General features: G+C 37.9%; 1 protein-coding gene across 1 annotated transcript in view; it reads right to left on the reverse strand.

Moving 5' to 3' along the window:
• The window catches only part of TNNI3K (TNNI3 interacting kinase), a 307803-nt gene that overhangs the window by 29784 nt on the left and 251290 nt on the right, over window positions 1-26729 (reverse strand). Inside the window, 2 exon segments of the mRNA NM_001204855.1 lie at window positions 22312-22481; window positions 25313-25372. Coding sequence (NP_001191784.1) covers window positions 22312-22481; window positions 25313-25372 — 230 coding nt within the window.

Consider the following 26729-nt stretch of genomic DNA (forward strand, 5'->3'; position numbering starts at 1 on the left):
TTAACAGCCCCAAACTGGCATCAACTTTAAAGAGTCAAGACTATTTTCCTCTTTAAGTGTCTTATCAAGAGGAATGTTAGTGAAAGGGCAAAAGTTGTCAATAGTTTTCCACGGTGAGCCATCTACCTGGATGAGGGACAGGAAAGGCCAGCTTTAGGTGATCACACAGTGACCCCATCATAAGGCTTGTTTACAGAGAAGTTTTCCTTGTAGAGTGAGGCATGCTGCAGGGGGTGCCCATTTTGAAGAACACAGTATGAAGCTCCCAACAGTGAAGACAGAATGGTATAAATAGCAACCCGTCAGTGGTAGGTGTTTGTTCTTTCACTCAGTGGACTTCTGATGAGTAACTACCATGTGCCAGGCGTTATTCCAGGCACTAAAGGATGAAGCCAGGAGGGGGTGGTGTGGGAGTGGAGATGCATATAAAGAGGAATAAGGCATATGGCTGAGATGCTGGACAGTTAACTCAGTAGGTCTCAGATTCATCATCCACCTTTTAATGTAGAGATTCACAAACTACAAGCTGTGAGACCTTTGGGTAAGTTAATTTCTTTCTTTTGGTGTTTTTGTTATGATGGCTGGATTTTTACACCTTTATTTCTCTTTCCTCACCATTTAAAGAGACAGACTTATAAACAGATGATCATGTGGGTGATGTCATCAGTACAGGAATAGTTGAGTGCCATGAGCCACCCTGCAGTGCTGCCTGTTTTGCACAGTTCTAGGGGCCAATCTTGGGTTCAAGGTGGAGCTCTACTCTGTCTATGTCACTCGTGTCTCATCTAGATTACCATATTATCCCTAGCTCCATGTCTGAGTCTGTACAATCACTCACAGTAAACACAGCTGCAGAAATCATGCCCCTTTAGGGTCCCTCACAGTTTCGAGTCATGCCCCAGGACAATTTCAATAAAGACTGGTGGCTGCTATACCCAGTCCCATCCCGATCTTTTCATGTTCACTGCCTGAATGAAGAGAAGAGTCTGAGGTCTCAGTGACTGGAAGGGAAGCTGCATGAAGGAAAGCTGCCCTCTTCCTTCCGATTCTCCTTGGGTACTGAACTTACTTGTCTCCATGTTCTTTTATTTCTACTTCTATTGACTTTAAATCCTCATCTATAGCTTCTGCTCTACCCACACCCAACCCTTTGCTGTTACCAAATGTACTGCGCAGGTTCCCACTTTCCTGCCTTTGTCCCGGTTGCTTCCCTTTCCTAGTATACTCTTTCTTCCTTTCTCTGCTTGGTTAACTCTGCCAAACTCAAATGAAACGGGATGGCTTTTGGGAAGCCTACCTTGACTCTTCCCAGGCTCACAGGGCTTCCTACACATGGCTCAGTAGTTATCTTCCTGTTTGTTTCTCTGACCTCCTCCCTTAGACTGTGAATTCCCCCAGGACTGAAGAGATCTCTAATCCATCACTGGGTGTCCAATATTTACTACATGATTCAAAACATAAGAGATGCTTAATAAATGATAGATGAATGTGTATCCGGTGGAATTAGATCAATGGAGAGGCTAGCGTAATAGGGAAAATGACACATACATTTGTGTTTTCCACCTGAAAGTAATATATTGTTAATTCTTTAAATAAAGAAAATAAGAGTGGATTACTTGAGGTCAGGAGTTCGAGACCAAGAGTTCGAGGCCAACATGGCAAAACCCTATCTCTACTAAAAATACAAAAATTAGCAGGGTGTAGTGGCGTGTGCCTGTAGTCCCAGCTACTCGGGAGGCTGAGGCACAAGAATTGCTTGAACCTGGGAGGCAGAGGTTGTGGTGAGCTGAGATCGCACCATTGCACTCCAGCCTGGGCAATAAGAGTGAAATTCCACCTCGGAAAAAAAAAAAAAAAAAAAAAGGCGGGGCATGGTACCTCACGCCTGTAATCCCAGCACTTTGGGAGGCCAAGGCGGACGGATCTCCTGAGGTCAGGAGTTCCAGACCAGCCTGGCCAACATGGTGAAACTCTGTTTCTACTAAAAATACAAACATTAGCTGGGCATGGTGGCAGACACCTGTAATTCCAGCTACTTGAGAGGCTGAGGCAGGAGAATCACTTGAACCTGGGAGGCAGAGATTGCAGTGAGCCAAGATCGCACCACTGTACTCCAGCCTGGGGGACAAGAGTGCGACTTCGTCTCAAAAAAAAAAAAAAGCATATTCAGTTTGCTAAAACTCTTTATACAAGAATACAAGACTAGCTATCAAAATATTGGGCCTCTCTGGATAGGGGCAGACACAGTGCTGTGTACCTAGAAGGAAATGAACACCCATTTGTGAGTTAGTTGATTAATTCCATGAACTTTTCAATGCTAGTCATATTTAATTAAACTTTGTATACTGTTCAAGATCCTATATATGTCTTTCCCAAAGAGAAAGAGAAGTTTATTTAACAAAGTATAACACATAGATCTGGTAGTTGGTAGTTTTGAACAAATTACAGACAAGGTGCTGTCTAATTTAATGAGCAGTAATTTTTTAAAAATTCAAGAGATTTGACCATCTCTCAATAATTTTTTTCTCATTTTATTCTTTTTTGAGATGGAGTCTCACTCTGTCACCCACGCTAGAGTGCAGTGGTGCGATGTCGGCTCACTGCAAGCTCCACCTCCCGGGTTCAAGCCATTCTCCTGCCTCAGCCTCCAGAGTAGCTGGGACTATAGGCACCAGGCACCATGCCCGGCTAATTTTTTTTTTGTATTTTTAGTAGAGACGGGGCTTCACCATGTTAGCCAGGATGGTCTCGATCTCCTGACCTTGTGATCTGTCCGCCTTGGCCCCCGAAAGTGCTGAGATTACAGGCGTGAGCCACCGCACCCGGCCTCAGATCTTTTTAAAAGGTGAGAACTGATTGCCCTCTGTGCTACTGATCTCAGGAAGTAAAAATCAGGGGGTAAAAAATGTAGTTAAACATCTCTAAGTCATGTTTAAACTCAGAATTGTCTACCTTTTACAAAAGAAATAAAATACCCAAAGAATACACAAGCAATAGAAAATTTGTGACACTGAAATTCAAGCTGGGCGCATAGGCTCACACCTTGGAAAGCAAGCAGATCGCTTGAGTTCAGGAATTCAAGACCAGCCTGGGTGACTTGGTGAAACCCTGTCTCTACAAAAAATACAAAAATTAGCCAAGTGTGGTGGCGTATGCCTGTAGTTCCAGCTGCTTGGGGAGCTGAGGAAGGAGAATCACCTGAGCCTGAGGAAGCTGAGGCTGCAATGAGCCATAATCGCACAACTGTACTGGGTAAGAAAGTGAGATCCTGTCTCAAAAAAAAAAAAAAAAAAAAAAAAAAAGAAATTCAGATCACTCAATACCAGAAAGTATTTCATAGGTACCTTTCAAAGTCAAACACAACACTCTATTCTTTAACATGTATGATATGACAAAAACAACGATCAACATTTTAATATGGTGCTTTGTCCTCAATTTTATTTATTTCATAATTTCATAATTCATTGTCCTCTATGTTAATCTGATAAAATAGTATTGAAGAAAAGAGTATACGATTTATCTTGCCCTAAACAATAAAGGACAATTTTTAAAATAAAATGAAAATCATTCATTTGTGTAAAACCAATAAATTTAGATTTGTTAGTTCTCAAGCATCTTAAATCTTTTCTGTTTTTATGTAGTACTCTAGCATTCAGCAGTCACATTCACAATTGACCATTGCTTTATTTTCAGGGATTATAGAGAAAAATTGAAATCCTCAAAAGTCATTTTCCTGATTTCTGTCGTTGTCATAAATAGCTGCTGGGTAGAAAACATCCAGAAACCTTTAAGTTATTCCAAATGGCAACTTGACTGAGGAATGGTCAACACTGTCAAATTTGACAATCAAGTAGTGTAAATAAGTAAGGAAAAGCTATGAGAAATTTATGGGTAAAACCGCTATTTAATGAGGAAAAAGGAGTGCTCTACTATCTCAAAGAGAATAAGTGATAAAAAGAAGAAGAAAGTGTCTGAATAAGGATCCTGAATTTCAGATAGACACAGGCTTTCATTTCTCAACCTCAGAAAGGGGTTTATCCATCCGTGGGTAGAACTGTGAAATAGGGACATTTATCTTTAGTTAAAACAAAACAACACAAGTTTCTCAGGGACGATATTAAGTGTTTTATATGAATTTTCTGCAGACCCTGTAAAAACCAGACAAGGTAATATTATGGTCCCTATTTTAGTTACCGAGGCCCAAGTTTACACTATTCTTAAAGGCAGAGGTGGGATTAGAACACATACCTCTGGCTTCAAGATGCAAGCTCTTTCCCAGTGTAGCACACTAACTCCCACTTATGTTATCAGCAAAGCACCCTTCCTCCTGAGCCTCTCTTCTACCAGACATATGCCCCAGGTTGGGCACTGACCTACAGCTTGTTGTTGGTTTTCTCAGTTCGTGTGCAGTCTCCCATGCTACCATTCTGGCAGACTGATTCACTACTTATCCTCTGAATGCAGTCTGCCTCCTGGCCTGTGGGCTATTTTTTTAATGCTTTTCTCTCTGCCTTTTGTAGAGTTTGGTGTCCAGATTCACCAGTTCTAGAACTACTCTGGCCAGGTTTAAGTCCTACATCAGGCATTTGCCACTTGTATTTTGGGGACTTTATTTTTTCTCATCTGTGAAATTGAAAAAATCACAATACCTTCTTTATTTTTATGAAGATTAAATGAGATAACACATTTAAAGTACCATAGCCTGTTATCTGGTACAAAATAAGAACTCAGTATGGTTACACTTGTGATGGCTATTATTATTACTGTTTTTATTATACTTTTAGTTCTAGGGTACATGTGCACAAGGTGCAGGTTTGTTACATATGTATACATGTGCCATGTTGGTGTGCTGCACCCATTAACTCATCATTTACATTAGATATTTCTGCATCTCTTTGGTAAGGCCACCTTTTGCAAGAAGCTATCCACATGCCCTTTAACCTGATGGAATCATTGCCTGCCTCTCCTTTTTCTTAGTAATGCCTCCGTCTGTGTTAGAATACACTGGAGTCGTGTGCCCATTATTGTATACAATCACATTGCATTATAATACATTCAGCGTCTATTTTCCATACAAACTACTTAAAGGTAGAAATATTACACTATGTTTGCTTTTTGGCATCTTTGGTTCCTGGCAAACTCCCAGCACAATATTGTGACTCTGCAAATGTTTGTTGAATGAACACCTGACTAACCAGAGAGGAAAAAATACAAATGCTGCTTCAATTTTCAGCCTTTGTAATTTCAAAGGTACTTGAGTTCCTAAGTCTCAGACCCCATGTTCCTGGATAACTAGCTCATGCCATAGTACACTAAAGTACCATATTAGTAGGGAATACCAACATGGCTAAAACAAGTTCTTTGAAATTCTCACCATAGAACTGTGCATATCCATGTTGTTGATGTCAGTGAACCATCCTAATGTGAAGGAGAACAGGAAGTACATTAAAGCAAAAAAGAGACTTTGGGGCCAGAAAGATTTGTATTGATTGAGTCATTCATTCATTCATTCATTCATTCAATACACATATCTCCATCACACTATATGCCAAGCATTGTGATAAATATGAAGAATGCAAAAATAAAAGACACAGTTCCTGGCTTCAAGAAGCTTACTCTGTGTGTAAGTGCGTGTGCATGTGTGTGTGTATGGCAATTGACATACAAAGACATCAATAATTATAATAATGTTTCTATTCTCTGATGGGATATGTACAGAATATAGTAACAACAAACATGATGGGTAACTAGTTGAGGGTATTTAGGACAACTTCCTAGAGGAGGAGACGGTGGGATTGAACTTGGTCTTAATTGAATCCTTTATGTATTTTTGTGTTAAAAAGATGGGGGGGTGAAGAAATTTAAAAACTGCTCATCATGTGTGCTATTTGCAAATTTTCCTGGACCTATATTTAAAGAACTTGGATTGTGCTTGCCTTGAAATATTTGTAATGAATAATACAGGGATCTTTCGATCAGCACACTGTGTAATATTTGTTACTAAATTAAGATAATAATTTGTTCAACATTCCTTTCAATGTATTTTCTTTAGTTTAATGAACATTGTCAATTGGTATTACAGATATGAAATTATTTAATATGAATGGCTCTCCCCCTAAAGAAACTTATTCAACAGAGACATAATACCAAGTAGAAAGTGGTAAATGAATTAAGATAGATAAATCTTTTCTGAGAAGACAGTGAATCTTTCCATCAAGTATAAGAATGAGATTAGGAATGCTCATAGGGAGCGGTAAAACAACCTTGGAGAAGGAACGGAATCTAGAAAGAGATAAGAGCAAGGTGACATTCTAAATACAGTACACTAAAGCTAAAAGCGTCCACAGAGATTGGTTACTGTATATTTGCAAGTCGCCTGTTAAAATCTTGTTAAAATGCAGATTCAGCAGGTCCGGTGTGGGGCCTGAGATTCTACATTTCTAACAAGCTCCTAGGTGATGCCAGAGCTGCTGGTCTGAGTCACACCTTGAATAGCAAGCATCCAATTCAAATGCCTCATTATAGATGATAATCCTAAAACCCAGGGCAGAAAGGGATTTGCTCATGTCACACAACTGATTAGTATGAGAGCAGCTCTCTTGTCTCACACTATAGCAGCTCAGCAAGTAGTAAAAAGATCATGGGCTTTGGAATCAGGCTGATCTCGGCTCAAATCTTGGCCCTGCTGTTTACTAGTTACAAAGCCTTGGGCAGGCCATTTATACTTTTTGTGCTTCAGTTTCTCATTTGTAGAATACTGATAAATAACTCTTAGCTGTAGAAGAGTTCTGATAAGTCTGTGCTACGACAGGCATAAAAAAATGCACGATAGCGTCTAGAACATAGTAAGTGTCTATGTTCGAATACACATTTCTGTTCTATGTCACAGATCAAAACATGTAATGTGTCTTCTCTTTTTATCCTTTGGCCAGGTCTGTATTGCCATCAGTTCACATGGCAATATTATCTACATCATTATCCCCCTAGGGCCCGGGCTGTGTTAGCATCTGGTGACACTTAGTGGCATAGTTAACACTGGCTGGGCTGGCAAATAAGAGATTGATGAAGGCCAAAAAAACAAAAAGTGATTTCAATTTTTTCACTGTCTCTTTGAAAGAGAAGTCAGGGTGGCAAACATATATCCACTAGTAAATTTTTTGTACTCTTTTGCAGATGAGGCCTTTAAAACATCTGCTCATGAATAAAAAATGTTCATCTAATATGACAAATATTAATGGTGAAGATTTTCATTCCACTTTGGTCAATCCAGGAGTTATTTTCTTCCTGGGTCCAGTATTTTTTCAGATTTCCTTAGTTGCCATTACCTAAATATCAAGAAAAACTCCATCTCATAGGTTCCAAGGAGATAATAAGAAATGACAACTGGTTAAACGTGTTTTTTTACAAGAAAATTCCTGCTTCAAATACTAGTAAGCAAAAGGAAGAATGATGCCATTTTTGCATTATATGAGGTTTAGATATAGTCCGCATGGAAGATGTTAAAGGTGAAAAAAAGAAAAAAAAAATCCATGAGGAATTAAACCTGTTAAACTTTTCAGAGCCATTGTAAGAGCTGCTTCAGAAATCTATTTAGAAATCATTGCTCTTGTATCTGAATCATTACAGACACCAGCATCACCCACTTCTTATTGCTGCGAACATAGCAACAGTTGCCATGCTAGCAAGAGATTCAGATTCGCAACACAAACACTGGAGTCAGGAGGGAGCAGGGGGAGGCCAGAGCTGGAGTCAGGGCGGATGAACAGAACACAGTGCTGCCTGTATAGATTTAATTAGGCCGGTTGTTCTCTTTGGTCCCTGTGCTTGTCCTGTCAGATATTTCAGGACAGCAGAAGCAGTCTCAAAAGCAGCATTTTTGGACCAAGTCTTACTTTTAGTTGTACACACACGCGACTGCCAAAGGCGGGATCTGTGTGCTTTGATTTGCTTAAGAGTGGGCCCGGGCCCTCCTTTGTGTATGAATGGAGAGGGTTTCTCTTCATTTCCAGGAATGAAAACCTCGTAGAACTCTCATCATTAGAAAGTCAGGCCATTCGTTGTCCCAATATGTCATTCATCTAATTGAAAACTGAGAAATCTGTCACCATTTATTTAGCAGTTTGCCTCCGGCGAATCTTCGCAGGTTCTCTTCATGTGGCTGGGAATTAGTTAATTAGTATTACAAAACGATTGAAGAGGGAAATGCACTCTGGCTAGCCCTTTGGGTTAGGAGGGAGTGCGTTTTAGGTCGCTAACAAGCACTGCTGACGGATAGAAAAGAACACGAAATTACAGCATCAGAATAGCCACGGTGAGAGCTGCATCTCATTCTCTCTCTCAAGTGGATATGTTGTAACCTAAATATGTCACTCGCTCACTCTTTTCATGCGAATCTTTTATGTGTGACAATAAATCCAGGTCCTTAAATTTGTTTTAAAAGGTGCCAATTTTACACACGTAGGGCTCTTCTCATATCTTCACTTTTATTAATTTTCCATTTTCATCACCTCTTCTTTTGAACAGAATATTTTGTTTGATGTTCTTTCTTTTACATTTTTCAAGGAGAAAGGCTGTTTCAAACTAAGGGTGGTTTTAAAATGAAGGAAAAGATTGACATTTTTCACATGCTCCTCAACTTTGAGGCTGCACACCTTTGTTTGGCGTGAAGTCTCCAAGCCTCTATCCTTAGTACAGCAGTCAGGAGGGCCGGAGGAGGCCTCACTCGTGGTTTGGCAACTGACTGCTAGATGGCGCTAGAGAGCAAGGCAGCTAAAAACAAGCAGCTAACATGGTTGCTTTAGTCCACATCAGCCGAAAAGGAGTTCTTAACATAGAGCCCTATCACCTTTCAGCACAGACTATGTCCAATTCTGGTGATTTGTAAGATACCAGAAGCATGCAATGCAGAGGGCACTAGCAATCAATTTATAGCCCTCCTTTCACTTTTCGTGTATATGTGTGCATAAGGGAATTGCTTGTATATTTCACTATAGTGCTGTCTGGGTATGCACCTAGGGATGCGGTGAAGAGGTGTTATGTAAATATAATAAATGGCTGTGTTTATTGTTTGGATCTTCATGGAGATAGTTTTAACTTCGTGAAAGACCACTCCCCACTTTCTTTAATTTCCCCATCTATATAAGATGGCATTCAAGAACATAATGAGCTATACCAAACACTTTCACACTGTCACATCAACATGCATAGTTATATATTTCCCTTTTCAGCCCCATACCACCACAATATTAGGAGATTTTCTGATTTTGTTAATTAGTAAAAACTATGGGCATTTCAAGAAGATATGAGCTTAAAAAGAAAGAGATAAAAGGCAACTGATAGGCATCATGGCACTTGCTTAGATTCTAGCTTCTCTCCTTTGCCTTTTATATTTTGCCACTGCAGGCCCTTAATGAGCTTGATAACTGACGTTCAGGAAGGGCATGTCATAAAAATTTTACATCTCAGAGATGATAGCTATCCTAAAAAAATGGCCTTGGCCCTAGATTTAGGCAAGCAACATCTTATTCTCCTCATTATACATACAAGATCCATAGAACTTAAGTCACAAGTGTCATTGAGTAAGAAAGACAACTCTTCCTACAAGCTCGGAAGACACTGCTGAAGTGAGGGTTAGATACTAATATAATGTTCCAATAAGCACTGCAGTCTTTTGTAAATTCTATAGATATCATATTTCAAATCAGCATTCTTTGAATAAGTAAAATATAAGTTAGAAAGCCAAAGACCCTTTTTGGTTTTATTAAATTTATAAATATTAAAATTATTTCTAAGTAGAATCAGCTAAAAGATGCTGATTCCCTATTGTATTTATGCATGAAAAAGAGTGATCTTTTTCTTCATTTCTGGCCCTGAAAAACTCTTGGACTTTCATCACCAGAAAGTCAATTGTTGCCCACAAATGTCAGCTAAAAGATTGTTGTTGTTTTTTTCATTCATTGATTGCATTTGACTACTACAGTGGAGAGTACATTTAATGAGAAAGTGAAAAGAAGAGCCTAATTTTACAGTGTACTCAGTTCCATAAAGAAATCATGCTGAAGTAGAGCTATCCTCAAAGCTAGTCCACAAGTGTCACTTCAGTTAAGTTCCTAGAAGGAAGAAGTTCGTCCTTTTATGTGCTCTGATTGGTTGTCGCTACTTTTACAAATGTGGTCAGAGAGTGAGGCTGTTTTCGAGAGGCTGTTTTGAAGAAGATACAGAGGGAGTCCACGGCACGCCTGTGAACGAGGCAGCAGCTGTGGAGTTGTGTTCATTTTGGATCTGTATCAGCACAGGCAGGTGATTATAGTGTTTTATCAGGAGGCATAAGCTGAGGCAAGGTGGCTACTATCAGAGTTAGAGTGAGAAGGGAAATTTCCCTGCAATCAAAGGCTATTGGCCATAGACAGAGGGCAGTATGTTCCACTAGATCTGGCAGTTTAAGTGCAAGGTAGTTCAGTACTCTGGATAGCTCCCTGATGATTCTCTTCAAAGCCCAAACTTGACATTAGAACATTCTGGTGTTGGCAAACATGTTGGCAAAGTTTAGTCTCCAGAGATAGCATGATGTAATGAAAACACTACCAGACAGGCCCAAATTAAATTATGAACTACGTTTTTTTCTACTTGTTATATGCAGTACTTGCATTATTTGAGTTTCTGTTTTATCTAAAAAATAGAAACCATGAGGCATACTTCACAAGATTGTTGAATTCAATGGCATCATGTTTGTGGGAAGTCATTATGTTCATGTACTTCACAAATAGGTGTTTTGCACCTACCATGTACCGGACACTGTTCTAAGTACTGGAGAAACAGCAGCAAAAGGAGAGATATTTTATGCCTGCATGAATGTTTACAATCTACTATGGGTATGAATATAAAAGAAAATGATTTTCTAAGATTATCGTTACTCCAAGTAAATATAAGTGCTATGAAGTTCTCATACTGACTCTTGTTGGCCTATAGCATGAATTTTAATAGATTATATGGTAGAGACATCATGGGTCCAAGCAAGGTGGAGGGTCAGATAAGAAACACCTGTATAAAGCCAAAATCTTCAAAGGGCAACATCCAGATTAGGTAAATCAGAAAAAATAAAATACACTGTACATAAAGATATGCAAAGGATAAATATCCTACATTATTCCTGGCTCCAGGTAATGTGAGAAAAAGAAAATGTATATATATATAAAACCCTCAGAAGTCTCATCTGCCAGCCCACATACAAGCTAGTTTAAGGCAGAATTATTACTACACATATTCTATGAAAAACTCCAAGTTGGCTGGATGCGGTGGCTCATGCTTGTAATCCCAGCACTTTGAGAGGCCGAGGTGGACAGATCACGAGGTCAGGAATACACAACCAGCCTGACCAACATGGTGAAACCCCGTCTCTACTAAAAAAATACAAAAATTACCCGGGCGTGGTAGTGCGTGCCTGTAATCCCAGCTACTCGGGAGGCTGAGGCAGGAGAATGGCATGAACCCGGGAGGCAGAGGTTGCAGAGAACTGAGATTGTGCCACTGCACTCTAGCCTGGGTGACAGAGCCAGTCTCAAAAAAAAAAAAAAAAAAAAAAAAACTGCTAGTTGAAGTTTTGGGTAGTCTTGAGGTATTAATGTCTCTAGATAAAATGCGTTTGAAGAAATAAAAGAAGAAAAGTATGGAGCGGGTCTACAGCTTTGTTAAACTCTCCTGTAAAATTGTAAATGGCATGCAACTTCTAGAACTGGAATATAAATTAGAAATAAATTGAATTAGAAATGCAATGAACAAAGTAAACAACATATTAAATCCAGCTTCTGAGAGAATAAGTGAACTGGGAGACAGATCTGAAAAAATTACCCAGAAAGCAGGATAGAGAAAGTAAAGGGTGGGAAATATTTTTTTAAAAAGAGATTGAGAAATGTGGAAAATAGAGTGAGAAGCTTTAAAAAATATCCAATTAGAATTCCAGAAAGAGATACTAAAGAAGATGTAATAAAGAAATGTTAGAAGAGAAAATGGCTGAGGATTATCCAGAATTTATGAAATATGTCAATTTTCAAATTCTGGAAACATATCACAAATAAAATAAATAAACATAAATTTATATCTATACACAACATAATTAAACTGTAGGATACCAAAGATAAAGAGGACTTCTAAAAGCAGTTTTAAAAGGCAGATTAAAAACAAAAGAAATAACAATTAGATTCATCGATGAAATTTTAACAGCAACAAAGAAAGTAAAACACGGAATAGCATTTTCCCCCTGAAGGTGCAGGGAAACAAAGTAACTGAACAATTAAAATCCTCTATCTAATAAATATCTTAAAAAAGAGGGAAAATAAGTGTTTTTCATTTGTTTACTTCCAACAGAGTGAGGCTTAAATAATTTTTAAAGGTGCATTTATGGAAAAGAAAAATGACACTAGAAGAAAGATTTGAAATGTAACCATAACAAACAATAAAACATTAAACATGAGGTAAGCCTAAATAAAACATAGTTGTATAAAACAATGAAATCATTATGGAATTTATAAAATCTTGATGAAGATAAAATACTGGAAATTAAAATAAAGAGGTATTATAGAGGTTAGGAGAGAATGATTTTAATTAAAATGGTCTAGGATCTTTCATTTAAGAATAAGACAAACATATTAAAAATATAATTAGTTATTTTAAATAATGTATTAAAGTTTCTGGGGTACTCATCAAAGAATAGAAATATAGCTCATATTCAAATAATCAAAGGAAAGAAAAAAGATAGAAAGATAGGGTGAGAAAAAATACTAGACAGAATAAAATAATACGTTTGCAATTAGTCCAAACGGTTTCAGCAGTCACAATGAATGTAACTATTTATCACACAAAAGGTATATAAGAATCCCATAGAGAAAATTATAAACTCTTACTAAAAGATATTAAAGAACAACTACATAAATGCAAAAATGTACTACATTCATGGTAAGGGGAACTCAATATTATAAAGATGTCAGATCTTTTCATATTGACCTATAGGCTTAAATATCTACAATCAAAATCTCATTTTTTTTGGTGGAAAATACAAGCTGATTATAAAAATTGTAGTAGCTCCCTCCCCTCTTATCTACCAGGGATATATTCCAAGACCCCAAGTAGATGCCTGAAACTGGAGATATTATTGAATCCAATATACAATATAATTTTTTCTTATACCTACATACCTATGATAAAATTTAACTTATAAATTAGGCACAGTGAGAGATTGACAATAATTAATAATAAAATAGAACAATTATAACAACATACTTTAATAAAAGTTATTGTGGGGCCTGGTGCAGTGGCTCATATTTATAATCTCAGCACTTTAGGAAGCTGAATCATTTAACATTAGGAGACCAGCCTGGGCAACATAGTAAAACTCTGTTTCTAAAAAAATAAAAATTAAAAATTAACTAGGCATGGTGTCACATGACTGTAGTCCCAGCTACTCAGGAGGCTCAGGTAGGAGGATTGCTTGAGCCAAGGAAAAAATTCTAGGTAAAGTGTTCATTCTTAATAAATAATCAGACACGGTCCCATTTGCAGGAAAAGTAAAGACCCTGAGTTCAAGGGAAATGCATGCTTGTTGTCCCTTGTAACCCACTGTGCACACACCTGCATTGCTGGGATGTTTCTGTCCATTGTTTTGCTGGTTTGCTTGTTTGTTTATTCATTTCTCTAATGAAGATTCACATTAATAGAATATAAAATAAATGAGTCAATAATTGGTGTATTTATCAGAATATTATGTTTTGCTTTTATCTCATGCTAAAATAAGTGTCATATTAATGCTCTGCACATGAAATCCACCTTTGAAGGAACATTACCTTTTGTTATAGAAGTTTTAAATATCAAAATTTTTTTTAAAAAAACACACACAGAATGAATGTGGTAGTCACTTTTCTCCTCACACATCTTAGTCACCTACATTCTATCCTTTTAGTAATTAAAAAAGAAAAATATTGACATTTAGTGTGCTAATAGTGGGGGGGAGGAGAGTGGAAAAGAAGTGGAATATCTAGTAGTTCACTATTTTTGGATGAGAATATATTTGAACTTGACAGGAATGTAGGAGTCAAAAAAATCTGAATGCCAGAGTTTTACTCACTTAAATTGCAGAAATACAAAGCCTGGTATTTACAGCCTAACTAATAATTTTCTTAGTTTATTATAAATAAAAATATTTAATATTCACCACATGTAGTTAAATAATAAATGAGATATTGTAGGCACCTGAACAAAACAAAAAAGAAGAGAATTTCTGTTTTTAATGTATTTATGATCTAACAGGGAATAAGACACATAAGAAAAAATAACATGAATTATAACGTGACACAGAGTACTGTGGTCTTTAGTGAGGCATGAATGGAGATGGGATAGCCCCCAGAAAATACTTCTTCATGACATAGTGATTATGCTGATTGAGATAATTACTGAAGGCTGGTTAATATTTTGACAAGATAAGGGGGATGTCAAGGTTAAAAAACTGTTAAGATACAGTGGTAGGTTGATGGTAGGTTAAACATGAGGTGTTTCTGGGAACTAGTGGAACTTCTAGTTTGTCTGTAGTTTTCCTCTCCAAGGATGCTATTGACATTTTGTGTAAGATAATTTTTTGTTTTTTGAGATTGCCCAAAACATTGGAGAAACCTCAACATTCTGGTCCCAGCTCACTAAATAGTAATAGCATCTCTTTAGTCCTTGGGAATACTAAAACAAACAAACAAACAAACAAAAAAGAAGCCTCCCACAGTTCAAACAGCCTAGGATGCATCTGAGAAGAGAGAGATCGACAGTATCACTCTCTGTTTAGAACCACTGGAACATATGATGGAAACGTGTATCACTGAGGATTTCGGACTCCTGAATCAATTGGACCCCGGAATTCACTTAATTTTAGAGGCAATGGAGAATTATTGAAGGTTTTAATGCAAATAATATAATTAGAATTGGAGTTTTACATAATAAAGATTATGATGGTAGTAGGTGGGTTAGAGCAAGAGGAAGCTGGAACAGGAGAGAAGTTAAAGATGTTGCAAAAGCTAGGAAGCAGAGAGGTCAAGGCTGAATAAATGAACTGAGGTTGAACTGTGTGTGTGGAGGAATGTGTGTGGGTGTAGATGTGTGCATGTGCATGTGTATGTGTGTGTGTGTGTGTGCATGTATGTGGTGTGAGTTGAAGCCATGGGATTGTAGAAACGACAAGAAGACCCATGGAAAGAGGAAGCAATGTGTGAGAACATTTACGGTGGTCATGAGCAAGGTGCTGAAATTGCTGATTGTGGTGAGTTGACATGAAGTTAGAGATGGAGAGATGATTGAAAGATTGGAAGAAAAGGGAATATTTGAAAGTTCGAGTACAAAAAAGAGTGTAAGAGAGGTGGTAGATGAAAGAGGGGAGTATGTGACCTGGGGTGATGAGGAGGAGACATGGCCACTGTTATCTGGTAAACATCTGCTACACTGAAGCAAATGGACACTGTCCCCTTGCTGCTCTCCCTTCTTCATTCCTCCTAGGAACATCAGTGTCATGGTGCTATCATCTTACACAATTGTTGTAACCCAGAAAAACTAGAGTAAATTAAAATTTTATAAGTTATATTCAACTTTTATAAACTGCATTCCATTCTAAGTGCACTAGGCAAGCTATTTAAAGAAACCTTTGATGGACCCTTTTGTAGTGTGAAAAATTAATCCCAAATGTATCTGTTTTACAGTTCCAAACTCTGGATTCCTGGTTTTCTTCTCCTGGACAGCTAACTAGGTCAAATCATTCTATTCTCAGAGCCCAGCCCCACATAAACACTAATTGGTTTTCACATCTGAAAGGTTGTGTATCAGTTTGTCATTTCTAAATTTACATGATGTAATCCATGTACAAGATGGGATTTCATACCCTGTGGGAGGAGCAACTGCCACATGCTTAGTTTTCCAAATATATCTAGAGGCACAAAATATTTTAAAAGAGGCAGAACTTCAAGAGCGCCTTTCTCAATCTCAGATTTTATCAAGTTATGGTTTTGGTAGGAATTAGGGAATTCCTATTATCTGCGGAGAAAATCTCTGACACAATTTTGCACCTCCAAATTTATTTATAAAGAATAATAATAATTAGAAACAAATATACAAACAACCAAAAACCCCATCAAATCAAGCATTACAAAACTCAAACCTATCATCTGTGAACTTCACGACCAAAAATTGAAAAGTAAATGCATCATTTTTCAAGACATTGTTGAGGTGTCCCCACATCCATACGTTAGTAGGGACTATAGGAAAAACCTTGTACTGATTTTTCAAAACCATAATGCTATACTAAAAAATTACATTTTAACTCTGTAACTTGAATTAATTAGGAAATCCAAAGATCAGAAATTAGCGGTACATTGCAAGGAATTTTGGCAGGGATGATGCACGTAATAAGTCATCAAAATGGTCCCCTTTGGTCACAGATGCTATTTCACCTTGGCTTTCTCTTTCCTCTCTCATTAGCTGCATCCCCTTCTTACAGAATGACTGGCAGGTTAGCATTGTATCATTCTCTTTCAGTATGTTTCTTATACTTGGATGTACATTGGAATCACCTGGGAAACTTTAAAGCATTCTGATGCCTGGGTGCCAAACCCATGGGTTTTGGTTTAATTGGTCCTGGGCACTGGTACTTGTAAAAGCTTCCCAGATGATTCTAATGTGCAGCTAAAGTTGAGAACCACTGTCTCACAAGCTGTTAAACTCGTGGCCCTCCTGTACTTAGTCCATCAATTCTTATATCCTTGGGCTCTTCGACTTTAAACACCTATTGATCGCTGTTCTCACTTCCTCTGCCTTCATATACACAAGCTGAAAAGGCAGGCTTGGGAGAAATAGCTGAAGTTATTCACAGATTGACTTCCAGGAGAAACTGGAAGTCCAGCAAATACAAGTATTGGCAAAATATTTCAAGCTTCTGGAACATGCACCTCCTATGCCAGAGAAACTCAGACAGCACAGGAGAGTCCTGAGTGAGAATTCCAGCTTTGCTTACTTACTCTTCATTAACTTGGGAAAGTAGCTTACCTTTTCTATGAGCCTCAGTTTCCTCATCTATAAAAATTGGAATACCATTTTGTAGGTTGCCTGTTCACTCTGATAGTAGTTTCCTTTGCTGTGCAGAAGCTCTTTAGTTTAATTAGATCCCATTTGTCAATTTTGGCTTTTGTTGCCATTGCTTTTGGTGTTTTAGACATGAAGTCCTTGCCCATGCCTATGTCCTGAATGGTAATGCCTAGGTTTTCTTCTAGGGTTTTTATGGTTTTAGGTCTAACGTTTAAGTCTTTAATCCATCTTGAATTGATTTTTGTATAAGGTGTAAGGAAGGGATCCAGTTTCAGCTTTCTCCATATGGCTAGCCAGTTTTCCCAGCACCATTTATTAAATAGGGAATCCTTTCCCCATTGCTTGTTTTTCTCAGGTTTGTCAAAGATCAGATAGTTGTAGATACGCGGCATTATTTCTGAGGCCTCTGTTCTGTTCCATTGGTCTATATCTCTGTTTTGGTACCAGTACCATGCTGTTTTGGTTACTGTAGCCTTGTAGTATAGTTTGAAGTCAGGTAGCGTGATGCCTCCAGCTTTGTTCTTTTGGCTTAGGATTGACTTGGCGATGCGGGCTCTTTTTTGGTGCCATATGAACTTTAAAGTAGTTTTTTCCAATTCTGTGAAGAAAGTCATTGGTAGCTTGATGGGGATGGCATTGAATCTGTAAATTACCTTGGGCAGTATGGCCATTTTCACGATATTGATTCTTCCTACCCATGAGCATGGAATGTTCTTCCATTTGTTTGTATCCTCTTTTATTTCCTTGAGCAGTGGTTTGTAGTTCTCCTTGAAGAGGTCCTTCACATCCCTTGTAAGTTGGATTCCTAGGTATTTTATTCTCTTTGAAGCAATTGTGAATGGGAGTTCACTCATGATTTGGCTCTCTATTTGTCTGTTATTGGTGTATAAGAATGCTTAAATGGGAGAAAATTTTCGCAACCTACTCATCTGACAAAGGGCTAATATCCAGAATCTACAATGAACTCAAACAAATTTACAAGAAAAAAATGAACAACCCCATCAAAAAGTGGGCAAAGGACATGAACAGATACTTCTCAAAAGAAGACATTTATGCAGCCAAAAAACACATGAAAAAATGCTCACCATCACTGGCCATCAGAGAAATGCAAATCAAAACCACAATGAGATACCATCTCACACCAGTTAGAATGGTGATCATTAAAAAGTCAGGAAACAACAGGTGCTGGAGAGGATGTGGAGAAATAGGAACACTTTTACACTGTTGGTGGGACTGTAAACTAGTTCAACCATTGTGGAAGTCAGTGTGGCGATTCCTCAGGGATCTAGAACTAGAAATTCCATTTGACCCAGCCATCCCATTACTGGGTATATACCCAAAGGACTATAAATCATGCTGCTATAAAGACACATGCACACGTATGTTTATTGCAGCATTATTCACAATAGCAAAGACTTGGAACCAACCCAAATGTCCAACAATGATAGACTGGATTAAGAAAATGTGGCACATATACACCATGGAATACTATGCAGCCATAAAAAATGATGAGTTCATGTCCTTTGTAGGGACATGGATGAAATTGGAAATCATCATTCTCAGTAAACTATCGCCAAGAACAAAAAACCAAACACCGCATATTCTCACTCATAGGTGGGAATTGAACAATGAGAACACATGGACACAGGAAGGGGAACATCACACTTCGGGGACTGTTGTGGGGTGGGGGGAGGGGGGACGGATAGCACTGGGAGATATACCTAATACTAGATGACGAGTTAGTGGGTGCAGCGCACCAGCATGGCACATGTATACATATGTAACTAACTTGCACATTGCGCACATGTACCATAAAACCTAAAGTATAATAATAATAAAGAAAAATTGGAATACCTACTTCCTAAGACTGAATTAGATGACTATTTAAAGTGTTTAAAATAGTGCCCAGGATGTTCAATAGTGACAGCTATTTAAATGGAAAGAAAAGAGAAAATAGTTAAGGCTCATTCACTGATTACACACCAAGTGAAAAATAATTCCCATTTATTGAGCCAATTTATCTAATTTTTTATTCTTTTTCTGCCCAACAAATATTTCTTACTGACTTTATGCCAATCATACTGCTAGATAGATACTAAGGATACAGTAATGAATAGAACATACATAATTTCTATTTTGACACACTTTAAAACTTAGCTAAATGCTTTACCGATTGCTAGAGTTGATTTCAAGCAGTGCAAGGATTGGGCTTACTTGGAGGAATGGTACTAACAAACTGACCTTGAATGCACCCTCACAGCAAATCCTCAGGGAAATGCCACGCTGTTAAGAGAAACTTGCACCTAGCAGACAGACACACCCTTATCAGAGTTCCATAACAGTCAGGAAGGGCCAGAAGGCTATAAAACACTTTATGAGAATATCAAAAGGAGCATCTCAAAAAAGCTGATGGGTTTTTTTCACCCAGCATGTAGTTTTTTTTGAAAAATTAGTAGTGGTATACATCTCTAGATTCTGGAAGGCTAGAGAAGCTCTGTCCCCTCCACCCTTCATTTGCCTAACTGGGAATGCTGCTGTGCCTCCTATTCTGTGTAGCTCTCCATGTATTGTAAATTCTGTGACTTGCCTACATTTTTGAAACTATATTCTTTGCTTGGTTCTGCTGGCATCTTTCAATCAAGTACTGTCACTACTATGACAATAGTACCTCTCCTTAAAACAACTCTAAGATCTGGTATTATTATCAGTATTTTACATGTGAGATTTAAATAACTTGACAAGGTCATTGAGCTAGTACATGGCAAAGCCAAGATTTAACTTCACATCTCTCTGATTCCACAGCTCATCCTCTTAACCTCTGTCTCAAGTGGACAAACCTCAGGTGACTGTGCTTTAGAAATATCAAAATCTGGCTGTTCAGAGAAGTAGCTTTAAAAGCCACAAGTAGAGAATAAGAACAGCAGATAGAACTGGAAGATGATGATGTGACCAAATCTAATGTAGTCTTGGCCTATGGGTCCTTTAGAAATTACGTGAGAGACTAAAATCCAATAAAAAATGGTGTCCAGTTTATGTGGTTATCAGTCAAACCTACTGATAATTAATTTCATGACATTTTATAGATTAAAGACTTCACGAATCAGAGTCCCATCTCTTCATAGCTGCAGCTGTAACTCCTTTATCAGATCAGGAATATAATAACTACAGCTAAAAAAGCAACAATTGCAATTTGTAGATTATATAGAAACCCTTGCTAAGTCCAGATAATCTTTTCCCACTTAAGAACCTTTACTCTGATAATGGAGTGTATGAGTGTGTATGTATATGCAGGTGTGGGTGTGAGTGTGCATGTGTAACTGGGCTGTGTGCAAATGCTTTGGTGCTCACGTGGACGGAGAAAGAATTTAAACTAGTCTTTTCTGGTCTTCCATGGGTTGGAAAGTATGCACTCTTTAGGGTATCTATGAAGCTCAGAGTGACTGTCTTCTTTGCTCCCCATCTAGAACAGGGGACCCTGACAGCCATGTTTATATTAATGAAATATGACCCCATTCCCACTCCAGTTACCCATGCCTTTTCCCATATGGCTTTGCAATTCTTCCCACTAAAAATCAAGTGTATTTTTTCTTCCTATTGATGTTGAAGCCAGCTGTGAAACTTGCCAATGGAATGTTGTCAGAGGATACAACTTGAGCAAAGGCTTTAAATGTGCACGTAAATTTGGGCTTGTCCTCTTGAGTTACTAGCCTTTGTCTATGAGAAGAATATACCCCAGGTAGTACATTTTTCTATGTGGGTGTCCAAGGAGGTTGATAGACCCAAGGAACAGACCTGAACACAATCTGTAGTTCAGAGTCAAGCTCATCCAAAATGAGCCCACAAACAAGTGAGCAAGAAATAAATGATTATGATTGTATATCGCTGAATTCTGGGATGGGTTATTATACAGAATTATTATAGCATTATATGACAGATATACTTCTCCTTGAAACTTAACATTTAAGCTGAGAGACAGAGACTATCTATTGGGAACTGGGGCATGTGAATGGCAGAGCTAGCTATGAAAGAATGTTGATTTCTTTTTCTCTTTTTCTGACTTACCTTTTTGCTTAATCTTTTTGTTTTTGCTTCTTTTTTCATCGAGGTAAAGTTCGCACAGCATAGAAATAACCATTTTAAAACTAGCATCCCAGTGGTATTTAGTACATTCACAGTTTTACAACCACCACTTTAATTCCAAAATCTTTTCATCAGCCCCAAATAAAACTGGGTGACAATTAAGAATTTACTCCCAATTTCTCCCTCCTCCCTATCCCCTAGAAGCACCCATCTGCTTTTTGTTTTTATAGATTTACCTATTGCTATGGACTGGAGTGTGACCCTCCTCAAATTCATATGTTGAAATCCTAGCCTCCCATGTGACTAAATTGGAGAGAAGGCCTTTAAGGAGACAATTAAGGTTTAATGAAGTCATAAATGTAAAGCCCTGACCCAGTAGAGTTGGTGCCCTTATAAGAAGATAAAGAGACACTAGAGCTCTCCCTGCCGTATAAGGACAGAGAAAAAAAGGTGGATTTCTAGAAAACAGGAAGAGAACATGCACCAGAACCTCAACCGTGCTGAACCTGATCTTGGACTTCCAGCTTTCAGACTGTGGAAATAAATTTCTGTTGTTTTATGTACCCAGTATATGGTATTTTGTTGTGACAACCTGTTTTATCAATCTGTTCATTGGTTGATGGACTTTTGGGTTGTTTCCACCTTTTGGTTATTATAAATATTGCTCTATAAACATTTGAATACAAGTATTTGTTTAAGTACCTATTTTCAATTTTAGGATATATTCCTAGGAATGGAATTTCTGGGTCATATGGTAATTCTTAGAACGCTGAACTTTTGTTGCTCAGATCCTCAAAGCTGTTTCCTGGTTTCCACACAGGAATTCTTGCTTGGATGCCACAAAATAGCTTCAGAATACTTTTAATAAATCCCTTTTGTTACTCTGCAATAGATGTGTCTTACTTAAGCTAGGTTAATGCCTGTTACTTGCAACCAGAGGACCTAGGCTAACAGATAATAAAATTTCTAATTTTTAATCATAATATAAGAAAAATGGGCTGAAAACTCCTCTTTCAAAGTTTTTCAGGGGGTAATCAAACCCTGTTGATAGTAATCAAATCAGTTGACTATCTTGATAAGATTCTGAAATAAGACTTTACTGTGAGATTTGCTTACATTACCACTCACCTTTGGGACAAAGCAGCATAGGACCTTGCATTTAGAGCATATTCCAATTCGAAACGACTTCTTAAAGCTGCCACATGACTCCGGCCAGGTCCTCCCCGGCTCACCAGGCAATCAGAAGAAGAAGAAGGTGAGAGAGACCCACTGCTGTTACTTGATGCAGGAGACATCAGCTGAGTGGAGGAGCGGCAATTTCAATTGTTTAATACTTCCAACAGGTGTGAAGACAACATAAAATATGGATTGAACTTTCTATTCCAAGGTTTCCCATATTTTAGTTTCTACTCACTCAGCTTGCTCCCGGCTTTTCCTTTCAGGAAAAAATCTAGTGGCAACATCTGGCTAGCTTAATTTACTTTTTTGACCCAGTTCTGTGCTGACAGCTGGCCTCTTAAATTTATGCTCATCTTTCTAAAAACACAGTAGGCCCAATTCAGATTCATAAAATATATTTAGAAGGTTATTATTCAATGATCAAAAGATTCTTCACGTTCTTCACTATGGCAATAAGATTTATGGCAGAGTTCCTTTAGATCATAGCTAAAATTATTCCCTTTACATGAAATTATTCCCTTCATGTAAAATGAATTTACACACTTTTCCAAGAATACATCAATTTTATAAGATGAAAAATGCTTTAATGTGTGGCAAGTCTTTTCCCATATTGAAGAGGCCACTCCCTTTACCACGTGATAGTTTTTCATATGTTTAAAAACACCTTTTGGACTTGGCTGGGTGCGGTGGCTCACGCCTGTAATCCCAGCACCTTGGGAGACTGAGGTGAGCGGATCATGAGGTCAAGAGATCGAGACCATCCTGGTCAACATGGTGAAACCCTGTCTCTAATAAAAATACAAAAATTAGCTGGGAGTGGTGGCACGTGCCTGTAGTCTCAGCTACTGGGGAGGCTGAGGCAGGAGAATTGCTTGAACCTGGGAGGCAGAGGTTGCAGTGAGCTGAGATTGCACCACTGCACTCCAGCCGGGAGACAGAGTGAGACTCTCTCTCAAAAACAAACAAACAAACAAACAAAAACCTGTTGGACTCACCCTAATTATCTCTTTTCTGTGATAAGCATCATTAGTTCCTGCAAATGGTTTTCATGTTACGTGATTTTCAGCTTATTCACCACTCAAATCTCTCTCTTCTAAAATGTGTATCCTAGTTTTAATTATTCCTTTAAAAGGCTCAGGGACACAACTGGGTACCACATGGCCATTTCAGAACAAGAATAATCATATCTTTTATTTTGCAGCAAGACAGTCACTTTATATTCTAAATCCCAATGAGCTTATTATCCACTAGCATTCATGATGCTCCTAAGCCAGGTCTCCACCATTTGATACTTTTATTATTTTTTCTTTGGCTGTGCTGCAGGACATTATATTTATATCTATTCCTGTTAAAACTATTCTTGTTAGACATGTCCTGTTACTTCATCCTCCAAGATCTAGAGTCCTGCTTTGAAATACTTTCTGTCCCTCTTAACTTAATTATATCTGCACATGGGATGAGTAGCTCCCTCTTGGCCTTGATCTAAACCATTGACTGAAAAGTTGAAGAACAGAGAGGATAAAGTCTTATGAAACTGCACAAGTCAAGCCTCTTTAGGCTGACTCTGGTCCATTAATTAATGCAACTCAGTCCAGCAAACTCTCTTAGCACATAGCCCATTCATCTTCTCCCTTGGGGAGAGAGTATAAATAAGAGGCTTGATCAATATATTACAATAAGACAAGCTAGTTTAGTAGATCCTATCATGTTTGTAGATCCTATCATGGTGGATTCCTTTTTTCTGGAATCCACCTCCAGATATATCTATCCCATTAGGCTGGAAGCAAACTCGCTCAAACCCTAAGTTTCAAAATGAGAGGATATTTTAAATTCAAGTCTTGACGGTGTCTCTTAATACCCAAGGCTTCTGGCAGATGCTTTTGTCCACAGGGGCTGCTGAAGCCCCACCAAATATATGACTACTTCTCCCCACTTTCTGTAAGTCCCAGTACTGAATAAGAGAAGGGAAAGAGGATCTTAGGTCTAAACACTGAAGCTTCTTTTTACACAAAAGTTTTCTTTAGAAATTCCAGCAAAGAGTCATGAGACAGAGCCACTCACTGCAGGCTGTAACTGCAAATCCTTTTCCAATAGACTAGGTCCAATGATTCTTAGCTGAGTTTTTTTTTTTTAAGAAAAAAATCCTACTTTTCTTGATGGTTCCACTTTGAGATTTAGTGGTGCAATCTCAGATTGATTCTTTTTCTCTCTATTGTTGCCCCTTCCCTGCATATGCAGATGCATATGTGATCCTCTATGTGTGATGTATGTCTTCCTCCACCAGTAGCACTTATTTGCATTTGAGAATATATTATTTTTGAATTAGTGTGCATGTTTTAGCTCCCTCGATTATTTTGAAATGCTATCTCTTGACCAGATGTGTAGAAAATTAAGGCAATTATAGAGAAACTTAAAGTAAACAGCTTTAATAAGGCAAGAAAATCCCATTAGCGTGATTACCAACATATATCACATTAAGCAACATATATGTGGTGTGAAAGCAATGCCTTCCAATTAATTTATGAACATATTTTATTGATAATTTTTTTTACTCATTGAATGTAAATGAACAAGGGCTTACATATCTCTGTATGCAGAAATTTTTGCATAAAAATTGATTAAATAATTACCTTCTAACGTATTTGTTATACTTTCCAATTTTTACTTATCAATTTTTTAAGCTGAGCATGACTGTGTCCATTTGCCTGCCCTATTATTATAGCCTGCCCTAGTATATTCGAAGGTCTCGAATTCACTCTGACTTTGCCTTTGTCCCTGTAGATACAGCTAATTCTGCTCCACCATAGGAATTTAATGAATAGGGTAAATATGGATGGAGTTATGGGTCCTCATAGTAACTTTTGGTAAGTACCAGCTCATCTACATTCCCTGACAGCCTTGGATATGCAGGGCTTTTTTATGGACATATTTCAGAAGCTAAAATTTTTACCTCAATGTTGCAGAGACACTCTTCTAACTTCATGACAACTTCAGAAAACTCGGGTCTTCCCTGTAAATAGAAAAAAGAACTTTTTTCCCCTTAAGAATAAAAGGAAGGAGACTCTCTTTGGATTTTAAAATTGGGTATTAGCATTTGTAAAGAATGAGATTAACAATAAAGTATATTTTTATTTAAAATACACTTTTATTGAAGTGTTAATTGAATGTTCATTTGCTGTTCATGGAGGGATGTTGAGTCTCCCTCTGATAAGAGTTTTAAGTCAGAATTTGCAACTACATTCAGATAATGAAATAGTGGAAAAGGTTTAGTTAGCTTTGCATGTTTTTAAATGGCAGGTTTCCTCTTCAAAATGAAAGAATAATAGTGAATACTAAAAACTATTAACTATCTCAGTGCCTTGTAATATACTGCACACTGTGTATAAAAAGAACTGCTAAGGCTAGATTTATAATGAACTTCACTTTTGAAAAGGTCATCTCAGATTCAAAACTAAGATGATGATAGAAACCTCAGAACTGTGCCTTACTTTAGGGTTTAAGATAAGCTTTTTACTTTCAGACAGTGCCATTAAAGATACTGCCCATTATGAACCTCTGTGTCAGATGAATTTGGTTAAAAAAATGTTTATTCCAAATATATTTCAAGCTTTGTTCCAGTTGCAAGGGATACAAAAATGATTATTGGAAAAATTCTTGGAATTTTAGAAAATGTTGGCCTCTTCTGAGAAAATTGTTTGTCTTCTTTTGTCAGATCCTAAAACCATACACCCTATCATTTCTCCCTTTATGAAACTTTCACTGCCAGGAGGTGGAGAGCCCAATTTAACATTCAGGTTCAGTAACCAACTAATTTAGATTCTTAGTAGAACAGTTTCTCCCTTACTATCTAGCCCACCCCTGAGAACATTGCTTCCCTTATAAGCTGTTTCCTCTCACATACTCCTTGTATCTCTAGGTTGGTGGGGGCAGTGGGAGCAGTGCGAGCAGTGGAGTGAGCAAAACCCTGTGTCTTCCTTGTTGTCACTGCTACTTCCAAATGGTTTCTCCTCTAAACACCACCAGCTTGACAGGCTATACCACCAGAGTCTAGCCACACCCCCTCATTCTTTGTGGATTTTAAAAACTGGCTTACTTCATACTCTCTAACACTACTCTTTGTACTTTTATTATCCATGCAAATGATCATTAAAATAGCCTGACCTCTGGGTTCCTTTGCCTACTCTTCTCCAATGAGCTTGTCCTCCAAACTCCTTTAGTTACTCAGCCCCTTAGTTATACCCTAGACCCTGTCACGACCAATGCCTTCACCCCTCCATGCTCTTTAACCCCTCAATCTTTATCAGACAACTCTCTGAGCTGTCCCTTTCTCTCTAGCTCACTTCTTCTAGAAACCTGACTCCAACAAG

Source organism: Pongo abelii, chromosome 1, assembly GCF_028885655.2.
Source record: "Pongo abelii isolate AG06213 chromosome 1, NHGRI_mPonAbe1-v2.0_pri, whole genome shotgun sequence".
Taxonomy (NCBI): domain Eukaryota; kingdom Metazoa; phylum Chordata; class Mammalia; order Primates; family Hominidae; genus Pongo; species Pongo abelii.